The 21746-nt window shown below is 54.4% G+C and overlaps 3 protein-coding genes across 5 annotated transcripts in view; all 3 read right to left on the bottom strand.

Annotated features, from left to right (window-relative positions):
• The window catches only part of LOC117886991 (zinc finger protein 445-like), a 731357-nt gene that overhangs the window by 649302 nt on the left and 60309 nt on the right, over window positions 1-21746 (bottom strand). The window lies entirely within an intron of this gene.
• LOC117887018 (zinc finger protein 585A-like) overlaps window positions 1-21746 on the bottom strand; it is a 54181-nt gene that overhangs the window by 25352 nt on the left and 7083 nt on the right. Inside the window, exon 7 of the mRNA XM_034789251.1 lies at window positions 4365-5574. Coding sequence (XP_034645142.1) covers window positions 4365-5574 — 1210 coding nt within the window. The remainder of the gene's footprint in view (window positions 1-4364; window positions 5575-21746) is intronic.
• Window positions 12327-21743, bottom strand: LOC117886909. Of its 2 annotated transcripts, none has more exons than XM_034789044.1 (2): window positions 18710-21743; window positions 12327-14515 (listed from the first exon to the last, which is right to left on the bottom strand). In XM_034789044.1, the coding sequence occupies exon 2, from the start codon at window positions 14338-14340 to the stop codon at window positions 12430-12432; it is 1911 nt and encodes a 636-aa protein (XP_034644935.1). In that variant the 5' UTR covers window positions 14341-14515; window positions 18710-21743; the 3' UTR covers window positions 12327-12429. The 2 variants fall into 2 exon arrangements, with proteins under 2 accessions (XP_034644935.1, XP_034644936.1); XM_034789045.1 differs by lacking the exon at window positions 18710-21743 and adding an exon at window positions 17634-18341.

Below are 21746 nucleotides of genomic sequence, written 5' to 3'. Positions count from 1 at the left end.
GCACTGAAAGTCCCGACACTGAATCTAGGCAAGAAACCTGCTTAGACCAAGACGGTAACTTGCTGCAGTTAAATGTATGTTTCAAAGCATGTTTTGTCTGTAACCTTTCGTTTTGCTTTCGCTCTTACTAGACATTCCTTAATCCTTGGTTCCATGGGAATAAACTTATTTTTAGTTTTACAACAAACCATCTCGGTGCTGCAGATCACAGTGAAGTGCAAGTCCTCAGCTAACCTAACAGGGTGGGGCTGTGCCCTGTCTCTTTAAGAGAGCAGCAAACTTACTGAAGTTCTGTGAGTGCTACGCTCAGGAGGATCTGACACTACAGGGCAGCCGGCTTTGGGGAGACTCAGGTCTGGGGGGTGAGTTGGGGTGACTCGGCAAAGAGGAACCAAAGCTGGTGGAAGCCAGTGACAGGCCCTGGTGCTGTCAGGGCCGCCTGGGGTGGGGGGAAGTGGGGCAATTTGCCCGGGCCCCATAGGGGCCCCCACGAGAATGTCGGAGGCTCCCCGCCCCCCGCCTCTGCCTTCCCCCATCCCCCGGTGCCTCAGCGTGCCATGTCCAGGAGCGGCCCCGGGAAGCGCTGCAGTGGTGTGGCTCGGGTGGGGCCTGAGATCCTCCTGCTCGGAGCTGCGGGTAAGGGTGCGGGGCTGCAAGCTCCGGCGGGCCGAGCGGCAGGAGCTCCTGGACGCAGCTCACTGAGGCTCCGGGAGAGGGGGGAGGCGGCATGGTAAGCCCCTCTGAGCTGCGCACCCCCTGACCCCCAGCTCTGAGCCCAGCCCCTCTGAGCCAGGCACCCCTGACCCCCCTCCAGCCCTGACCCCCAGCTCCAAGCCCAGCCCCTCTGAGCTGGGCACTCCTGACCCCATCCCCCCACAGCCCTGACCCCCAGCTCCAAGCCCAGCCACTCTGAACTAGACACCCCTTGACCCCCCCCAGGCCTGAACCCCAGCCCCTCTGAGCTGGGCACCCCCCAACTCCATCCCCCGCCGCCCTGACCCCCAGCTCTGAGCCCAGTCCCTCTGAGCCAGGCACCCCCCCCGACCCCATCCTCCCACAGCACTGACCCCCAGCTCCGAGCCCAGCCCCTCTGAGCTGGGCACCCCCCAACCCAGAGCCCAGCTCCCCACCCAGCTCTGGGCAACAGTAGCGCCACCCCCAGGCAGCGACAGTCCATTGGCACCAACCATCACCATCACCCAGCGACAGCCCATTATGTAATTGCAAATGTAGACATACCATTAAAGCATTTAATGTTTTAAAATAATGTATTTCGTGTATTTTCAAATTATTAAAAATTAATTTTTGAATGTCTTTCACGGGTTATTTTTTTACATTTCCAAATACATGTTACTATAGTATTGCAACTTTTTTTAATGGAAGGGGTCCCCGAAAATTGCTTTGCCCCAGGCCCCCTGAATCCTCTGGGCAGCCCTGGTGATGTGCGCAGGCTGCTGGTGTGAGGGCACTGAACCACGGCTGCACAACAGGGGGAGACAGCCAGGATTACAGGGCAGGCTGTGACACTGGTCTGGGTTGAACCCCTCAGCATCACTGTTTGACCGGAGACCACCGCTTTGGTATCACACACAGCACTGGAATTTGCTGACAGCAAAACAAAAGGACATTTATTTGAAGAGAGACAAGAGATCCAAACAGAAACAAGGGGAGGGATGGAGTCACATGGTCATGTGCAAAACCAAAATCAGAAAGGTCGAACTAGGGCCTACACTCATTAGAAGTTCCCTTTTCTGTCTGATAAACTAGATCCTCAACCCAAAGTTCAGTCTGTCACAGGGTGCGCTATCCCCAGCCTTCCACAAACCATCCTGGAGGACAGTGAGATGAGGAACTGGGAAGGGGACAAGATCCCCCCAGGAGAACTTGGTCACTCAGACGATCACTTTGCTATTGGGGGCTCAGAATCAATAAGATGCTCAGGGTCAGTTTGACCAGGAAGAGTGGGGGAGGGGCAGAGGACATGTGCTAGCTAATCCCCACCACTTCTCCCCCCACAAAAGGCCCTGTGGGAATCAGTTCCTCTCAGTGGTGCTGTCTGAATGCAGAGGGGGCAGGGAGAAGGGGTAGAGGGGGTGAGTGATGAGGCAGCACCTCTCTACTCCTGTGCTCTCGCTCTCCTCTTATCCCATGATCCCCAAACACTCGATAACCCCATCACCCAGCTCCCACAGCCCCAACCATTCAATCCCCAATGTCCTCCCCACAACCCATCGGCCTGGTCCCTTAACGTTTGATCCCCCAGAGCCCAGTGCCCTGGGGGATTTGGGGAGGGGAGAAGTAACCAGCCCCAGGGACATTCCCCCTTCAGGGAACAGTTCCAGGTAAGTGGGAGAACCCAGCCCCGGGGCTGGTGGAAGATGGGGACAGGTGTCTAGAGTGAAGGTGCGGCCTGGCCCAAGTGTCCTTCTCCTCATCTCCATGGCAGGGGGATCCCGGCTGGGAGGGGAAGGGAGAGGGGGGATGTTCAGCCAGGCAGATGGAGCATCTGGAGAAGTTTCTCTCTCTCCCTTCCCCCACCTATGGCCCATCAGCTCAGCAGCCAGGGCTGCAGCAGGGAGGAGGGGCTGATGGGGGCTTCTCCTCCTCTGCCTGGGGTTTGCTTAGACCAGGCAGAGCCAGAGGGTCACTGACCAGCTGATGCTCGGCTGATGCTGGATCCTCACCCCAGGGATGGGCAGTTGAGTCCTTGGGAGCCAAATGCCCCTGATGTGTGTGGGAACGAGGAAATGGGTTTGTCATCATGGCCAGCCCCAGTCAGGGCCCTGAGAGAATTTCCCCCATGCGTGGAGGAGTCTCTCATGTCCATGGTGGTGTTAGCTCCACTTGGAGACTTTTCCACGCTAAAGGCAGCTCAGGGTCTGCCTACACAGCAACTAGGCACCTGCTGTGGCTGGCCCGTACCAGCCGACTTGCGCTCATGGGGCTCTTTCATTGCTGTATAGATTTCCAGGCTTATTCTGGAGCCTTGTCTCTAGGACCCTGCAAGGTGTGAGGGTCCCAGAGCCCAGGCTCCAGCCCAGGCCCCGAAGTTCACATAGGAATGAACCCAAGCCCCATGAGCCTGAGTCAGCTGTCATGGGTCAGCCATGTGTCTTTCTTTGCTGTGCAGAGACCCCCTAAGGCCGGGGTGGGCAAACTTTTTGGGCCGAGGGCCAAATCTGGGTGAGTAAATTGTATGCAGGGCCAGGGTTGGGGTGCGGGAGGGAGTGCAGGGTGTGGGAGGGGGTGCAGTGTGCAGGAAGGGTCTCAGGGCAAGGGACTGGGGCAGAGGAGGAGTGCGGGGTGTATGAGGGGGCTCAGGGAAGGGGGTTGGGTACAGGAGGCGGCTCAGGGCAGGGGTGTAGGTGGGGTGTAGACTGCAGGAGGGGGCTCAGGGCAGGGAGTTTGGGTGCAGAAGGGGTGTACGAGGGGGTTCAGGGCAGGGAGTTGGGGTGCACAGGGGTGCAGGGTGCAGCAAGGAGTGCAGGCAGGGGGTTGGGATGCAGGAGGGGTGTGGGGTGTACGAGGGGGCTCAGGGCAGGGAGTTGGGGTGCAGGAGGGGTGTGAGGTGCAGGCAGGGGGGTTAGGTCAGGGAGTTGGGGGGCAGGGTGCAGGCGGGGTTCAGGCTCAGGCCCGGCGCCGCTTACCTAAAGCAGCTCGGGGTGGCAGTGGTGCACACCAGGGCCAGGGCAGGCTGCCTGCCTGCCTGCCCTGTCCCCAGCCCCGCGCCACTCCAGGAAGCGCTGTGGCCCCTTGGGGGGGAGGAGAGGGCTCCAAGCACGCTGCCCTTGCCATGCCTCCAGGTACCTCCTCCGAAGCTCCCATTGGTTGCAGTTCCCCATTCCCGGCCAATGGAAGCTGCGGGAGAGCGGTGCCTGAAGGCAAGGGCAATGCACGGAGCCCTCTGCCCCCCCACCTGGGGGCCGCAGGGACATTGTGCCGGATGCTTCTGAGAGCGGCGTGAGGTCCGCGGCACCATGGGGGGTAATCCCGCGGGCCGTATCCAAAGCCCTGAGGGGCCAGATCTGGCCCATGGGCCGTAGTTTGCCCACCCCTGCCCTAAGGGGTCTCTACCCTGGGTGGGTTTGCTGCTGCTTTATACTTCTGGATCACCAGATGAAGCTTCCCCCACATTCAAAGTCTCTCTCTTGTGGGGACTCTTCAATGTATGATAATGGGTGAGCTCTGACTGAATCTTTCCCACAGTCAAGGTATTTCTAAGAGCTGTCTCCTGTGTGGCGTCGCCGATGTTTCAGTGAGCGTTGAGCTGTTCTTGAAGCTTTTCCCACAGTCCAAGTCTTTTTGGGTTTCCTCTCTTTTGTGGATCATCTCACGTGAAATCAGGTTTGATCTCCACATGAAACTTTTCCCTGTAGTTGAGGCATTTGTGAGGTTTATCTCCAGTATGGATTTTCTGATGTCTAATATGGGTTGATCTCTGAGTGAAACTTTTCCCACAGTCGAGGCATTTGTGGGATTTATCTCCAGTATGGATTTTCTGATGTCTAGTAAGAGTCGATCTCTGAGTGAAACTTTTCCCACAGTCCAGGCATTTGTAGATTCTCTCTCCTGTGTGGATTCTCTGGTGTTTAAGAAGGTCTGAGCTGTCACGGAAGCTTTTCCCACAATCCAAGCATTTATGGGGTTTCTCTCTTTTGTGGCTCATATCACGTGAAATCAGGTTTGAACTCTGAATGAAACTTTTCCCACAATCCAACCATTTATGGGGTTTCTCTCTTTTGTGGAGAATCTGATGTAAAATCAGGTTTGATCGCTGAGTGAAACTCTCTCCACAGTCCAAGCATTTATAGAGTTTCTCTCCTGTGTGGATTTTCTGGTGTGTAGTAAGGGCTGATCTCCGAATGAAGCTTTTCCCACAGTAGAGGCATTTGTGGGGTTTCTCTCCAGTATGGATTTTCTGATGTCTTGTAAGGGTTGATCTTTGAGTGAAACTTTTCCCACAGTCGAGGCATTTGTAGATTCTCTCTCCCGTGTGGATTCTCTGATGTTTAAGAAGGTCTGAACTGTCACGGAAGCTTTTCCCACAATCCAAGCATTTATGGGGTTTCTCTCCTTTGTGGATCATCTCATGTGAAATCAGGTTTGATCGCTGAGTGAAACTTTCCCCACAATCCAAGCATTTATAGAGTTTCTCTCCTGTGTGGATTTTCTGGTGTGTAGTAAGGGCTGATCGCTGAATGAAGCTTTTCCCACAGTCCAAGCACTTGTGGGGTTTCTCTCCTGTGTGGATTTTCTCATGTGAACTAAGGGTTGATCTGTGAGCAAAACTTTTCCCACAGTCGAGGCATTTGTGAGGTTTATCTCCAGTGTGGATTCTCTGATGTCTGATAAGGATGGATCTCTGAGCGAAACTGTTCCCACAGTTGAGACACTTATAGGGTCTCTCTCCTGTGTGCACTCTCTGATGCGTAATAAGGTGTGAGCTCTGACTGAAGCTTTTCCCACAGTCCAGGCATTTATAAGGTCTCTCTCCTGTGTGGATTCTCTGGTGAGTGATAAGGTTCGATTTCTGATTGAAACTTTTCCCACAGTTGAGACACTTATAGGGTTTCTCTTCCTTGTGATTTGTCTGCAGGGCTATGGTTTCCCTGGGGTCCTTGCATCCTGCCCCACATTCAACGGATTCATCAGCTTTCTTTATTGGGCGGTTTCCCAGCTGCCTCTCTGATCTCTGCTGACTCCTCCAAGCTTTTCCCTGTTCCAAGGATTGGGAAAAATTCCCTTCAGCTCTTCTCAAAAAGTTCCCCTGCAATTCCACTTGCTCGGGATCTTCCTCTTGTGGATTCTTCTCCTTGTTCTCACTCATCATCGTCTCATCAACTGCTAGGGGAGAGAGAGAATCCAGACAGGAGTCATTCCCTATGTCAGGGAGAAAGGACAAAACGGGGAACAGCACAGAGGGGAAAACACAACACAGTGTCTGTTGCGGAGATGGAGAAATTGGATTCTGCCTCCACATCCCATCTACACACTGCCAGGCAAGAAAAGTAAGGGAGGAAACTCCATACAGCTAAAGGATGGGTGGGAAGCCATAGGTGATATCTGCCATGATGATACCATACCGGCTGGCTACAGCCTGACTGGGTGGGGTGAAACACACCCCGGGGAGCTCGCCAACAGCCCACCTTTGGGAGTCTCAGCTTTTTCATTCACTTGCCAGATGGTTTGTGTGTCAGTTTAACCGATTCCTCACCTGTGTGGCTGCCTCTTGGGATCTCCGATTCCTCAGAGGTCTGAATATCCGGGACCCACGGCTGTTCCCCTCGTTCCAGCCGGGCGATCAAGTCAGGTTTGGGAATGGGAAATCCTGCTCAGAGAGAGAAATCAGGAAGATGAGGGTGTATTTCGAGTATTGACAGTGTATCTGTCACAGAGAACATTCCCTGAGTTTAACCTGCCCCATGCTGAGCTGGGGGATTGTGGAATCGCAAAAGGTGGGAACATGGTCACTGTAATTATGCAGATGTAGAATCTGAACAAATGGGAACATGGCCACTAAGCCCCCAGGGAGAGGCAGATGTCTGTGGGGGGGAGGAGCTGTCACAGCCTCACTGGGGGCTTCCAGGATCTGTGCACTCTGGGGGACTTGCTGACGCAGACACAGCTCTGGTGTCAAACCCCCGCCTAGTTCTAAACCTCTGGAGCCAGTCCCAACAAGGGAGGATCATAGTGGATGGTGAGACACAAGGTGGGTGACGTAATAGCTTTTCTTGGGCCAACTCCTGTGGGTGAACATAAGGATGGCCACACTGGGTCAGACCAAAGGTCCATCTAGGCCAGTGTCCTGTCTTCCAACAGCAGCCAATGCCAGGTGCTTCAGAGGGAATGAACAGAACAGGTGATCATCAAATGATCCAAAACAAAATAACAAGCTTCAAAAGCTTCTCTCTTTCACCAACCATATTTGGTCCAACCAAAGGTACTGCCTTCCCCACTTTGTGTCCATCTATCCTGGGTTCAATGGGGCCACACCAACAGTACAGACAGGATCATACCCTGCTTCTGCCCCTTTGAAAGCTGGATGGCTGGGGATGAATGAGTGTGCCCATTAGGTTTATGACTCCCCGATCCCATTGGAGAGGGCATGGAGAGATGAAAGTCTCTCTCACCCTAGATCTATGGACTCTGGGATCCATTTCACTCTGATCTAACTGAGTAGGGAAGAACTAACCAGATCACGCAGACAGCCCAGCTTGTAATAATTAAGAGCACAGGAATCCCTTACCCAGTGAGGTCACCATCTTGTAGTTCTCCTGCATGACGTCCCTGTAGAGGGCTCTCTGAGAGGGGTCCAGCAGAGGCCCCTGCCCCTGGGTGAAATACACAGCCACCTCCTCGAAGGTCACCAGCATCTGAAACAACAAGAGTCCCCCGCTTAGCACCTGCTGCCCCAGCCACAATCCCAGTAGTCACACTGGAGGAAAGATAAAGAAATGGAAGTTCTGGGAAGACCAGAGTAGCAGAATCCCACCCCCACCCAGCTCAGAACAGCCAGGAGGCTCCCAGGGGTGAGGAGAAGGTGAGAACTCCTTGTTCCCCCAGCAGATGGAGCAGGGCAGGGTCATTTCCCACACACCTGCCAGCCACAGGCTGATGCAGGAAGCAGAGCTCTGCGGGGAAAGGGACAGGAATCCCAACAGCTTCCCTTCGTATTTCACAGCAGCCTCCGGCCAGTGGGGTCAGGCTCCAGCACTGGGAGTCTGGTCAGTTTTCCCAGCCCTGCCCAGGAGACTGTTTCCTGTTTCAGAAATGGGGGAATGTCCCCCCCTGACAATGGGCCTGTTCAGAAAATCAGACCCAGGTTGAACGTATCCCAGCTGGTTTGTCACATGCTGGCCCCTCCCTGCCTCACGTGTGTGTTTCCTGCCCCTCCCCCTCTACAGCAACTGCCCCTGCAGCTCCCTGAAAATCCCCTACCTGAGCTAGCTCCATCACAGCCATTTTCCTTCCCTGTCCCCTGGAAGATGGGAGGATCTGGAGCGAAATGTAGACACCTCAGCCTGTCAGGGCGATGGGAGAGATTTCAGAAGGGGCTTGAGTCCATTTCACACCCCGATTCCCCCCAGGCTCTCTCCCTGCAGACTGGTCCTGCAGGTCCGGCTCAGGATTTGGTGAAGGCAGAGCTCAGGACTCCCCCCGGGGCTGGTTCCAGCCACCAGAGAAAGTCCCCACCTGGGCTGGGCACAGAGGGGGGTTAATGCAGGTCTCTCCCGAGCACAGATCCTGCTGGGGGAGCAGCAGCTGCTCAGTCTGGAGGAGGCAGCAGCATCTGTCCCAGGAAGCTCAACTCCCGGGCTCTAATACCAGGAGCAGACAGAGAGAGACATACCCACCTCCTCCTCTCCCTTAGCAATAGCCAGAGCCCTCTAGTCCGGTGACAACCAGGGCCGGCTCCAGGCACTAGCCTGGGAAGCAGGTGCTTGGGGCGGCCGCTCCGGAGAGGGGCGACACGTCCAGGTATTCGGCGGCAATTCGGCGGACGGTCCCTCACTCCCGCTCGGAGCGAAGGACCTCCCGCCGAATTGCCGCCACAGATCGCGATCATGGCTTTTTTTTTTTTTTTTTTTGGCTGCTTGGGGCAGCCAAAACCCTGGAGCCGGCCCTGGTGACAACACCTGATGAATGAGCTGCCCTGGATTCCCCATGTAGCCCCCAGGGATAGCTGATCTCATCCGCCCAACTGGACTCACCCCCTGCCAGAGCTAGCAGTGACTCCAGTCTGACAGCGGTGTGGGTGAGATCTGAATCCATGGCACCGGGAAGCTGCCACTGTATCTCTCACCATCCCTCTCCCTTTTCACTGGCCTCTCTCTCCCTTCCCCAGCCCGCCTCCTCTTGCTCCCTCTCACATTCCAGCCTCCCCAGACTTCTCTCCCCATATCCCCCTTTTTCCTTCACTAGATCCCGCCAGACAGATTCCCCTCTAATCCAACCCTTGAGCTCCACAATTCTCCCTTGTACATTGATCCCCTGCATTGCCTCATCCTCCATGCAGCGCCCCCTCTGCCGCATCCCGCCCCCTTCACCTGCCTCCTGCCCGCCCCCACATCCCTTCCCACCTACAAATCGCCTCTTGCCCTCCCACCTCCAGTCCCTCTTCTGCCCCCCCGCCCCGCACACACCGGGAACTGGCGGCAGCTTTCCCGGGCCCAGGGCAGGGAATCGCAGCGAGCTCCGCGGGGAGCAGCCTGGGGGTGACGGGGGGGCGGGTCTCTCTTACCTTCCCTCCGAGCGGGGCCCCCTGGGGCAGGGGCCGGGCCGGGAAGGGCCCTGGCCGGGCTGGGGGCTCTGCCCTGGGAGAGGCTCCTGGGGAGCAGCGGGAAGGGCCCTGCTGGAGATTCCCCTCTCCCGGCTGCAGCCCGGGCTCCGGGCTCCCAGCACCAGCCGCCGGGGCTCGGGGATCTCGCCGGGAGCCTGGGAGTCAGAGTCACCGCAGCGGCAAGGAAATCCGAATCCGCTTCACTTCCTGGCTGGCAAACAGCTCCTGCTGGGTCCTAGCGACAAGCTGATTCCATTGTGCTGGGGCCCCGCCTCCCCTTGGCACCAGCAGCTTCTCTCCGCATCAAGGGGGCACGGTGCACAGAGGCCAGTGTAGCTGGGGGGAGAGACCCAGATCCCGGGGAGGGGGGTTTCTGCGGGAATTGGGCATTGTTCCAGAGAGTCCCCAAGCCCGTGCCGCTTCCTGTAGCTCCCATGGGTGGGGAATAGTGAACCGCGGCCACTGGGAGCTGCAAGTGGCCGTACCTGGGGACGCTCAGCTAAACAAAGCGTCTTGGTCTCCCGGCCTGCCAGGGGCTTACCCTGAACAAGCCGCGAACCAAGTTTGGGAACCACTGATCTACAGGAACACAGGGGTGATGGGGCTCCTGGTCCTAGAGAGACAACCCAGAGCTAGAGCTGGGGGGGGGGACACACGTTTCTCCATGACACTGACTCTGTGTGTCAATAAAAGGCCTAAAAGTGGCAGTTCTTCAACAAAAAAACTTCAGAAACAGACTCCAATGTGAAACTGCAGAACTAGAATTAATTTGCAAACTAGATACCACCAGATTAGGCCTGAATAAAGACTGGGAGTGGTTGGGTCATTACAAAACCTAAACTTAATTTCCCCAATATTAATTTCCCCCTACTGTTACTCACACCTTCTTGTCAACTGTCTGTAATAGGCCACTCTCTTACCACTTCAAAAGTTATTTTTCCTCCCTTGGTATCCTGCTGTTAATTGATTTATCTCCTTAGACTGACCTCACACTTGGTAAAGCAACCACCATCCTTTCATGTATTTATACCTTCTCCTGTATTTTCCATGCATCTAATGAAGTGGGTTCTAGCCCACAAAAGCTTATGCCCAAATAAATTTGTTAGTCTCTAAGGTACCACAAGGACTCCTCGTTGTTTTTGCTGATACAGACTAACACGGCTACGTTGAAACCTGCCACTCTGGTAACAGACTGGCACAGGGAACAGTTGATCAGAGCTGGTCTCTTGTCTCCACACCAGGCTCACTGGCTACCAGCCCTGGGCCAGAAATACCAGCTTGGGTCATGGGGGTTTCAGAGCTTTGCCATCAGGTTCCTGGAGTTATTTGTAGGGCTGGATTAACCCATCCCTGGGTTCTAGGCCAAACCCCCCCATGTCTGCCCCTCCCCCCACCCCCATGACTAGGGATCCCTTCTGCCCCTCTCCCGGCTGGCTCCCCCATGTGGGCTCTGATTGCAGCTCCCTCTCACACACCTGCACGTCACCAGCAAACTCCAGCCAGTCTGGTTCAGGGACTGGTGCATGGGGATCACAGCCCAACTCACTCCATTTCGACTCTGGCCCCCACCAGGTGTCAACAGCACTCACTCGAGTTTGCTCTGGTGCCCCCTCTTCTGAAATGGGGGCTGGGCCTAGGACATTCTGGAGTGGGTAGTGGGGCAGCCAGTACTGCTCCTTCTCCCCAATGAGCAAGCTACTGTGTGACCCTCAACACACCCAGGAATAGGGCCCTAGGTACCTGCCTATATGGCCTATCCCTTAATCCATCTCTCACTGCACTGGATTCCTCCAGGGTTGGGGGTCTGGAGGGGAGGGAGTTGATTCACTAGCTGTTGTATGCATAGGTGGGAAAGAGAGACAGAGGAGGCTGCTCTCAATCTGTGTCTGTTTTTTGCTCCATGAGGATCTGGAAGCCTGGACTGAACAGCTGCTGCTCCCCCAGCAGGCTCTGTGCTGGGAAGAGATCTTCATCAAAGCCCGCTCTGTGCCCAGCCCAGGTGGGACGTTCACGAGACTGACTCTGCAGTCCAGGGTTTGGGGCACCTGCCTGGGAAGGCCCTGTCCCCTTTCCCAAGGACTCTGCAATGAAACCCAAAGTGAAACAGGAAATGGGGGAAGTCTGACAGTGGGAGACCCCATGGCCCAATGGTGACAGCACTGTCCTGAGAGCTGTGGGCATCCCCTGTTCAAATCCTTTCCCCCCATCAGGCAAAGGCTAGAACTGAACCTGGGTCTCTCACAGCAGGGTGGCTGCTCCAACTACTGGGCTAAGAGTTTACAAGAAGAATCACCCCACACCCGCATCTGCTGGCTTTTCTGGGTGGCACTTGACATCATTCTCACAAGAGCACAGGCCCCTGAGCCCTAACACTCCAGCAGAGGGGTTCCCAGTGGTCCATTCCCAGGCAGAGGTGCTGGAAGGCTGCTCAGCGCACCCAGGACTGGGATTCACCCGGCTTTCACCTGCTTCTGGTGCGAGGGACTCATCTGTGCCAGCTGGGTGTTAGCCCCCTAGCACATCCAGCCCCTCAGCCACTGGAGCGCTCTCCCCCGGGTAGGGTGACCAGATCGCAAGAGTGAAATATCAGGACACATTGGGCGAGCGGGGGTGGAAGGTGGGGGAGGGGGGGAACAACAACGACAGACAGGTGCACAGAGCCATGAGAGGGGGCCCTAGGAAGCTGCGAGAGGCCCCTGCTGCAGCCCACACCACAAGACACAGGGCAAGGACTCATGGCCCCAGCTCCAGCCCCCACTAGAAGCCCCGGGGCCAGGGGCACAGGGCTCCGGCTCCAGCCCCCGGCTGAAGCTGCAGGACAGGGGCGCAGGATCCTGGTTGCAAAGTCAGATCCAGTTGCAGGGCAGGGGAGTGAAGGGTCCCGGTTCTAGCTCTGGCTCCAGCCGCAGTCACAGAGGGGAGGCCCCAGTCCTGCCTTCAGCCCCAGCTTCAGCCACTGACAGCTGAAGCAAACTACATCACAGAGGTCTGGAATCACTGAGTCTAAATTATAGACTTAATCGTAATACATATTTAAAACATACAGATTTATTTGTACACTAAACAAACAACGGGGTAAAGGGCCGGGTTTTTTATTCAGTCAATAAATCAACTTCCCAATTTGCATCTCTCTCAGATATGCCAGAAGTCTAGTACTTTTTGGCTGACTTTGCCATAGCCATAACTTGCTTCTGGGCAATCACAAAGTTGTAGAAGTCCTTGCAACTCATCTGGAAATTCATTTTGACAAGGGTTTCACTCCGCACCAAGTCTATGCTGCTTCGATTCCAGACATCAGTCCATGCACCTTTCATGATTGAAAATGCATGCTCAGAGTATGCATTGCTTACGGGTATACTGAGCACGTATGACACCAGCTTTGCCATGTTCGGGAATTCAGTGCTACTGTCCTTGTTTCTCAGCACTTGAGACCAGAGTTCCCCAACTGAATAGTTTCCAGGCTCCAACTTGGAGTTGATGTCTTTGATGATACAGTACTCATCATAGAGCTGATCAAGATCCACTGTTTTCTGAAGGTTTACAGCTGTCACAGCTGCAGACAGATCCTTGAATTCGAATACCCTATTAACTTTGATGTTCAAGCACTGGGTATTGAACAAGTAGCCAGCTGTTGAAAAATCAAACCATTCCTCCAAATATAGGATCGACACATGGTAAAAGTTCAGGAAGTCTTTCTGGAGACATGCAGCAGTGACGGGCAGCATCTCAGTTAATGCACTTTCAACTTTGGAGCCAAAGAATTTGTCATTTTTCCATTGCTGAAGTTTAGTTCTCAGAGTATTCATTATGCCATACACTTCACATGCCGTCATACTCTCATTTTCCAAACACAGCACAGTATCATTGAAGATTTTCAGGACATTCTGGAGGAAAAACAGATGAACCTCAAGTTCGCTAGGCCCCTCACCTGGTTCACCGTTTTCCCTGTCCGAGAACAGCATCCATAGAAATTTTGGACACTTCTCACTGCCCAGAGAAACAAAGTAGCACTTAACAGCCTGCCACGTATTTACAAGCCTATTTACGGCTGGGAAAAGACTCAACCAGCGCGTTGGAACATGGCGCAGTAAAGTGGCATACTCCATATCCACAAAGTCAAATATATCCTTCAATGCTGCTACTCTCTTAGCAGAACTGCTGAAATGATTGAACATCTTAATCACCAGAGTCTCAATGTCAACTTGTAGGGTATTGCTACCATGTTTCACGGCATTGTGCACAATATGGGCAGGGCAGTTTGCTGGCAAGATATTTTCATTTTGTTTTTTTAAATTCTGGTACACTGATTGTTGCTTTCCATAATTCACATTTGCACTATCAGCACAGTAGGAAGACACTTTGTTTAGGTCTAGTTTGTGGGTCGCAAGTTTTTCAAGTAATGTGTTGCTTATTGCCTCTGCGGTCTCTTCGCTTTGCTCATAGAAGTCTAACAGTTTATCTTGGACCCCATGTTCAGGTGTCCAGTATCTCAGTGATAAGGGGAAAGTTTTCACATTGCCCATATTAGATGCATCTGTGGCAACTGAGAAATAGGGACCATCTGGCTTGCTGAGGTCTTTTAAAAATTCTGTTGAGAGCAGTGACAGCACATTTTTGAGCAATGCCTCCGCTTTAGTCCGGCCACAGCTGACGTGCTTTGCAATCGTTGAATCTGGATAGAAGGTAGGTGCCAGTTTAAGTTCACAGTCACACGAGCGATAGGAGTGTTGATGGACTACTGTGTGGTAAACTTGAGTTAGCTCAACAGCGATAACCTTGTTATTGAAGGATTCATTTGGCTTGCTGAAAAAATGTGAGATCATGGTATTGCTCTTGTGAGTCTGGGTGTTTTGTCCATGATTTTTTGATTCAGCATGATGCTTAACATCAGCCTCACCGCCATGGCAAATGGGAAATTCCTTCCTGCATGCTTTACAAAAGGCTTTTGAATCACACTCATAGGATTTCCGAATCCAGGTGTAAGTGGCTTCCCATTCTGTCATGTATCTGCACTGTCTCTTTTGTTTTTTGGTAGTTGGCTCCTCCCTTGCCGTTGCCATTTCAGGTGGGGTTTTCGGCTGAAGACTGTTAGCTAGATAGCTAGCCACTGAAAAGAACTGCGCAGTCTCTGTGCTTCTTACGTGTTCTTACGTGCCCACTGTAGTTTGTCCTACGGTATGCACTGTGGTTCAGAACTGTACACTACCGTAAATTTGCGTTACACCGGAAAACAACCTGAAAAACCAAAAATGCCAGTAGAGAACCGATCACAATCAGGTTTAATGGGACATTCCCAATCAACTCATTTTCTATTTCACTACCAAATGCAGAATTTTACCTGAATATCGGGACAATGGCGCCCGATTGTACATCAAGCAGATGAACGCTGCCAGGGGCAATCCCTGCTTGCTAATGTGGGCAAGTGAACTGGGCAGCAGCCTAGCAGTGCTCAGCTCCAGCCTGCCCTGTGTAGAATCAGCATGTGCAGAGGCGGATAGTGTAGACAAGCCCCCAGAGCCCTCCCCATCTAGTGCCCCATCCATGGCTGCAGGGGTATTGCTCCTAGAAGTCACAGATCAGCTACATGCCATTGTAGGCATCCTTCTGCTTCATACATTCCTCTCTACCCATAAAGTTTAACGGACATTGCTCACTGTATTTTGCCTGTCAGTTTTGATCAAGCCCATCTAAAGAGGGGATGCATGTTTAAAATATCACAGCATAAATCATTTGAATCAAATACAGGTTTGCATTAAAGCTTTGGTGGGTTATTTGTGGCTAAAGTTATTTTAAATCTTCAAAATTTGCCATCATGAAGTGGGATCCCATATACTGGTCAGAATAATCATTGACTCTGAATGCAAATCATCCTTTCCATACCAATGTTTGTCTCGCCTATGTGTGTGTGAGTGGATGGTTTTTACAAGACTTTATGACACCGCCCCCCCCGCCAGACTCTGAGTCCAGTCGGGAGAGGGACCCCCTCCCCCCACCCCGCGCCGGTGCCGCTTCCCCTGCCGGGCCGCTGGGGCTGTAGGGTCTGCCAGCTGCAAGCGAGCAGGAGCAGGCGGAGGGCCAGGGTCAGTGGACCCACCCGGCCACACCATTAATTGCAGTGTAGACATTCTGGCTCAGGTTGTAGCCTGAGCTCTGGGACCCCCGTACCTCACAGAGCCCAGGCTTCAGCCCAAGCCTGAATGTCCAAACCACAATGAAACAGACCCTTAGCCCGAACCCTGTGAGCCCAAGTCAGCTGGCCTGGGTCAGACGCAGGTGTCTAATTGCAATGTAGACATACCCTGAGGTGTGGCCACAGCATGTGGAATACAGACTTTATCTCCCCTCTTCTGCACTGTGAGCATGTTGCAGCTATTTTTTAAGCATTATGAGGCTTTGTTGCACCATGTGTTCACTTGTAATCAGTAAGTTTGAATACAGAATGTGGGATCAGTCCTGCAGTCTGTACTAAGGGAAAACATCCAAGCTTTATTTTGATTAGACTAGTTATCTTGTCTGTGCCATGGGCTAGATAGATTGTGGCTTCCAAGCCCCTGCCTTGCATGCAGTGGTGGTGAAAGCACTACCTCAGAAGGCACACACTCTCTAGAATTGCTCCTTGAGCATGGCATGTGTGTGGTGCCCTTTGCACAAGCCCACATTGATTTACCAGCAACTTCTTTGCGGGGGGGGGGGGGGCGGAGGGGGGGCAGAACAAGAGGCCCCCCAAGCATAGGCGGCAGGTTTGTATAATTTTTGATGGTGCCCCCCCGCTCCCGCCCTGTAAGCCTATATAAAATGAAGCTACAACACGTCAGCGCCACAAGATTACAAGGGTCAATTAAAAGTGGAAAGTCAGAAGCAGCACTTGCCTGCTTCAATATACAGTATTATATTTTGTTGCACCTGTTGTGACGAAGTGGGAATGTTCTTAATGTTTTCTCTGAATACTGTGTGGGTGCCTCAGTTTCCCCTGCAAGGTGCCAACTGAAGGTGTTGGGGACAAAGAGATCAGATGGCCTCCTTGTCCGGAAGAGACACAAAGGCCAGAGGAGGGAGTGTCAGTTTGGAGCTGGCTGGGAAAATGGGGAGAGGCCCAGAACTTGGGTCTGGGCTCTCCACCCCCACAAGATGGACCTGACTGAGAGGTCCTGTTTTCTGTACCTACAAGCTCTGTTTTAGACTGTGTTCCTGTCATCTAATAAACCTTCTGCTTTACTGGCTGGCTGAGAGTCACGTCTGACTGCAGAGTTGGAGTGCAGGGCCCTCTGGCTGCCCCAGGACCTGCCTGGGCGGACCCACTGCGGGAAGCGCACAGTGTAGAAGGGCATGCTGAATGCTCTGAGGTCAGACCCAGGAAGGTGTAAGCTTCTTGCCCTGGAAACAGTATGCTCAGAGAGAGGAGGCTCCCCCAGAGTCCTGACTGGCTTTGAAGGAGTGGTTCCAGAGCATCCCAGCATCCCCTTCCACACCATGCGCTTCCCAGAAGTCCACCCAGGCACTGACACTCCCTCCTCTGGCCTTTGTCTCTTTTCCAGGCATTAGGAGGCCACCTGATCTCTTTGTTCTCCAACACCTTCAGTTGGCACCTTGCAGGAGAGTGGCCCACGCCATCAGTTGCCCGGAGGCAGGATTTTGGCCATTCTCTGTGCAGCCAGCATCACACTGGCCCGCTAGGGCTCTACAACAATCATACCCCCTTATCCCACCATCTAGATCCTTAAGAACTGCACAGGGGAAACTGAGGCACCCACACAGTATTCAGAGAAAACATTAAGAACATTCCCACTTCGTAACACCTGTATACGACTAGTTATATACTTTAAAGGGTGTAAAATAACCAAGTATTGTGCTAAACACAATGATACTCCAAACTGACCACCAACTTTAAGTTGCGTGTTTTTCCCCTCAGATGAGGGCTCTGGGGTGGGGCTGGAGCGTGGCTGCCCCCCAAATCCTGCCGCCTTAGGCGACCGCCTAGTGGAAGTGCCGGCCCTGCATGTGTGGCCTCCCCTGCTCCTGCCCCTCACCATAGCCTCACTGGGGATGGGACTGCCCCTTGCCCAGTGTGGGGCAGGAGTGGGGACTGCAGGGTGGTGGCTGTGGGGGGGGTGTGTGTCACAAAATTCACCCAAGCCCCAGCTGCTCAGGACTAGGAAGCTCCCCTCCCCCATCTCCCCTGTGGTGGGTGGGTCCTTGGGGGGGAGGGGGCTGCCATCACATGTGGCTTCCTTCCTCCCCTGCTGCAGCCTGCTGCCCCTCACTGGGGGTGGGGGATGGGGATGCCCCTTGCCCAACGTTGGGCAGGAGTGAGGGCTGCGGGGTGGGGTGGTGGATCACAGGGTCAAACACTCACAGAAGCCCCAGCAGCTGCTCAGGTGAGTGAGATCCACTCCAGATGTCGGTCTCCTGGCAGGAAGTCCCCTTGGCGTCTCCTCCAGGTGGGGAGGGGAGGGGGAAGAGGGGCTGCCAAACACACGTGTGCCTCCTCCCCCCTCCCCTCCTGCTGCTCTTGTGCGATAGCCCTTAGGCAGAAGCAGCCGCAGGGGCAAAGCAGAAGCAAGCAAGGGAGAGGCACTGGGCTCTTTTCTTTCAGGCAGGGAAGCTCCGGGGTGGGGGGTGGCCTGAGGGGCCCGGGGCCCGCTCCTGGCAGGGCCAAGGGAGAAACCCAGCTCCAAATATTGGTGGAGCACAGCCCCCAGGCTTGAATATTCCTGGTGTTCGGGCACCACGAGCCCATATAACCTGCCGCCCCTGCCCCCAAGCTGGGGCAGATTGGCAAGAGCGAGAGGTAAGGGCCAGGCTCACCCCATTTCCTAAAGCCTTGCAGCCCCCAGCTAGGGGGAGCGGGGGTCTCCCCCGAGCCCACCCCGCTCCCTTCTCTGCAGCTGTTCGGAATTGGAGTCACTTTGCCCTGCACCCTCCCTGGGAGTCCCCCCTTTGGCCGCCAGGTTCCACACCTGCTTGGCCATTCCCCCACTGGGTAGCCATGCAAAATATAGGGGAAACTGAGGCACACAGGCTTCATCGAAATCTTTGAGAACATTTGTCACAACTTGAGCCAGCCTCCTTCCCTCCAACCCTGCTGGACAGTCGCCCTCCTTGGCTTATTTCTTTCCTCCCCTATTTTTTTATTTTATTTTCACCCCCCCCAATCACTCAATGTCCCCACCCCCCACTGGCGCCTTCCTCCACAAGAGAGGAGCTGCTTCCCAGCGGGCTGGGGGGTGCAGGTACTGCTATGCTTAGCCCCCTCCCAGAAGAACGTGGCTCCCTGCCCCCGTGCTCAGCAGGGCCAGCGGCCCCCTGCATCAGCAGAGCAGAAAGCCCCCCCCCAGCACCCCGCGCTCTCGCTGCCCCCCGGCGGATCCCCCCCCCCCGGCACACACACAGGCCAGCCGCAGCAAAAGCAGGAGTAAGTGGATTGCTTACCCGGAGCAGCGCGTAGCAAGCAACCACCAGGTCCCGCTCTGGCTCCTGGCCTGGAGGGTCGCGTGGCTGGGGGTCGGGTCAAGTCGAGGCGGGCGCGGGAACTCAGTCTCTCTGCCCACTGCCAGCGTCAACAAGCCACGCCCCCCAGCATGCAGCCCAGCTGCCGAGAACTCCTCCCTGCCTGCCTCACTGTGTGTGCGCCTCGGGCTGCTGCTGCCTGGCAGACGCCAGCTGGGAGCTCAACTGTGCAGCGCTGCCCCAGGGGCCCCGGAAGAACAAGTGAGTGGCGCCGGCTTGCCGCGGTCCCCCGGATATCGGGACAAAGTGCGTCCCGACCAATGTAAGGTCGGGACATGGGACAAGTCCCCTAAAATCAGGACCTCTGGTCACCCTACCCCCGGGGTACACCAGCCCTGCCTTTGCCCTGCAGGGTAACAACATATCCCAGCTCCTGAGTCCCTTCAAAGTGTGCCCCTAGGGTATCCACCCCCCTAACACCGGATACCCACGGAAATCCCTGATCTGCAGCTCCCCGAGGACCAGTGCACCTCTCCAACCCTGAGAGCATCCCAATGCCAGAGGGCCAGGGGCTTTGGCAGTGAGTTTCAGCTGCCTTGACCAGCCCAACTCACTGGGGCCATGATCAGTATCTAAAAGGTGTCACTGGAAACTAACAACTCACTGATCAGCCAGATTCTGGCATGATGATACTACATGAAGCATTAGAAACACCTGCTGCAAGATGTTATTAAAATGTGTTGTCAGGCAAGGCTTACATCACCCCTCTCCCCCAGGCAAAGGAATGTGGTTCTTCCCCCTGCTTGCATGTGTCTGCAATGTAAATGGAGCCAGGACAATGAAATGACATTTACATGAAGGGCAGACAAAGCCAGTAGGCAGACCAATGTGGAAGATGCCACTTCCCACTCTCAATGGGAGATGGAAGCCACAGCTGCACAAAAACGTCCTGCCTCCTGAAGCAAAGTCATTGAACTCTGGAAGCTATAAGGAAGGATAAGATTATTTCACAGAAGTCACGGATTCCATGATGTTCAGACTTCAGAGACATCTGTGAGATTTTCCGTTTCAGAGGCGGAAGGTCCCCCAGAGCTCTCAGGCGTGGCGGAGCACCCGGAGTTGTCAGCCACCCCGCAGCGGGGAGGATTGGGCTCTTAGTCTCCCCTCCCTCCAAAAACCCTTGAGCTTCAGTCATCACCCCGTAAGCCTCCCCCCATTATTTTTAGTAAAAGTCACAGACAGGTCGTGGGCTTCTGTGATTTTTTGTTTATTACCCATGACCTGTCCATGAGTTTTACTAAAAATAGCCGTGACAAAATGTGAACCTTAGATATAACCAGGCCACAAAGCCAGCTTGGCATCCATTACTGGGCAGATCCAAGAAGGCCGAGCTCCTGTACATCTGAGAAAGGTGGAACCTTCCAGCCAAGGGGGCCGAAAGTCCCCAGACACTGAATCTAGGTGAGACACCTGCTAAGACCAAGACACAGCCTTACTGAAGATAAATATAGTCCCTAGAAAGCACGTTTTGTTTGTAACCTCCCTGGCCCCTTCACTCTTACTAGACATTCCTTAACCCTGTGGTGCAGGAGAATAAACTTATTTTTAGTTTTACAACAAACCATCTCGGTGCTGCAGATCACAATGAAATGCGAGTCCTCTGCTAACCTAACAGGGTGGGGCTGTGCCCTGTCTCTTTAAGAGAGCAGAAAAGTTACTGAAGTTCTGTGAGTGCTACGCTCAGGAGGCTCTGACACTACAGGGCAGACGGCTTTGGGGAGACTCAGGTTTGGGGGGCGAGTTGGGGTGACTCGGCAAAGAGGAACCGAAGCTGGTGGAAGCCAGTGAGAGGCGCTGGTGCTGTGCGCAGGCTGCTGGTGTGAGGGCTCTGAACCACGGCTGCAAAAGAGAGAGACACCCAGGATTACAGGGCAAGCGATGACACTGGTCTGGGTTGAACCCCTCAGCATCACAACATCACTGGACCAGTTTGACTGGAGACCACCGCTCTGGTATCACACACAGCACTGGAATTTGCTGACAGCAAAACAAAAGGACAATTTATTTGAAGAGAGACAAGAGATCCAAACAGAAACAAGGGGCGGGATGGAGTCACATGGTCATGTGCAAAACCAAAATCAGAAAGGTCGAACTAGGGCCTACACTCATTAGAAGTTCCCTTTTCTATCTGATAAACTAGATCCTCAACCCAAAGTTCAGTCTGTCTCAGGGTGCGCTAGTCCCAGCCTTCCACAAACCACCCTGGAGGACAGTGAGATGAGGATCTGGGAAGGGGACAAGATCCCCCCAGGAGAACTCAGTGACTCAGACGACCACTTTGCTAATGGGGGCTCAGAATCAATAAGATGCTCAGGGTCAGTTTGACCAGGAAGAGTGGGGGAGGGGCAGAGGACATGTGCTAGCTAATCCCCACCACTTCTCCCCCCACAAAAGGCCCTGTGGGAATCAGTTCCTCTCAGTGGTGCTGTCTGAATGCAGAGAGGGCAGGGAGAAGGGGCAGAGGGGGTGAGTGATGAGGCAGTACCTCTCTGCCCGTGCTCTCCCTCGCTTCTTATCCCATGATCCCCAAACACTTGATAGCCCCAGCACCCAGCTCCCCTGCTTCCCAGCTCCACCAGCCCCAACCATTCAATCCCCATCGTCCTGGTGCCTTAACGTTGGATCCCCCAGAGCCCATCGCCCTGGGGCATTTGGGGAGGGGAGGAGTTACCAGCTCCCAGGGACACTCCCTCTGCAGAGAACAGCTCCAGGTCAGTGGGGGAGCCCAGCCTAGGGGCTGGGGAAGTTCAGGGGTGGGGACAGGTGTGTAGAGTGAAGGTGGGGCCTGGCCCAAGTGTCCTTCTCCTAATCTCCATGGCAGGGGGATCCTGGCTGGGAGGGGAAGGGAGGGGGGGAACTTCAGCCAGGCAGAGGGAGCAGCTGGAGGAGTTTTTCTCTCCCTTCCCCCGCCTGTTACCCATCAGCTCAGCAGTCAGGGCTGCAGCAGGGAGGAGGGGCT

This window comes from Trachemys scripta, chromosome 14, assembly GCF_013100865.1.
Source record: "Trachemys scripta elegans isolate TJP31775 chromosome 14, CAS_Tse_1.0, whole genome shotgun sequence".
NCBI lineage: Eukaryota > Metazoa > Chordata > Testudines > Emydidae > Trachemys > Trachemys scripta.
Note: the sequence above shows the minus strand (reverse complement) of the source record. Positions and strands in the feature narration are given on the sequence as shown.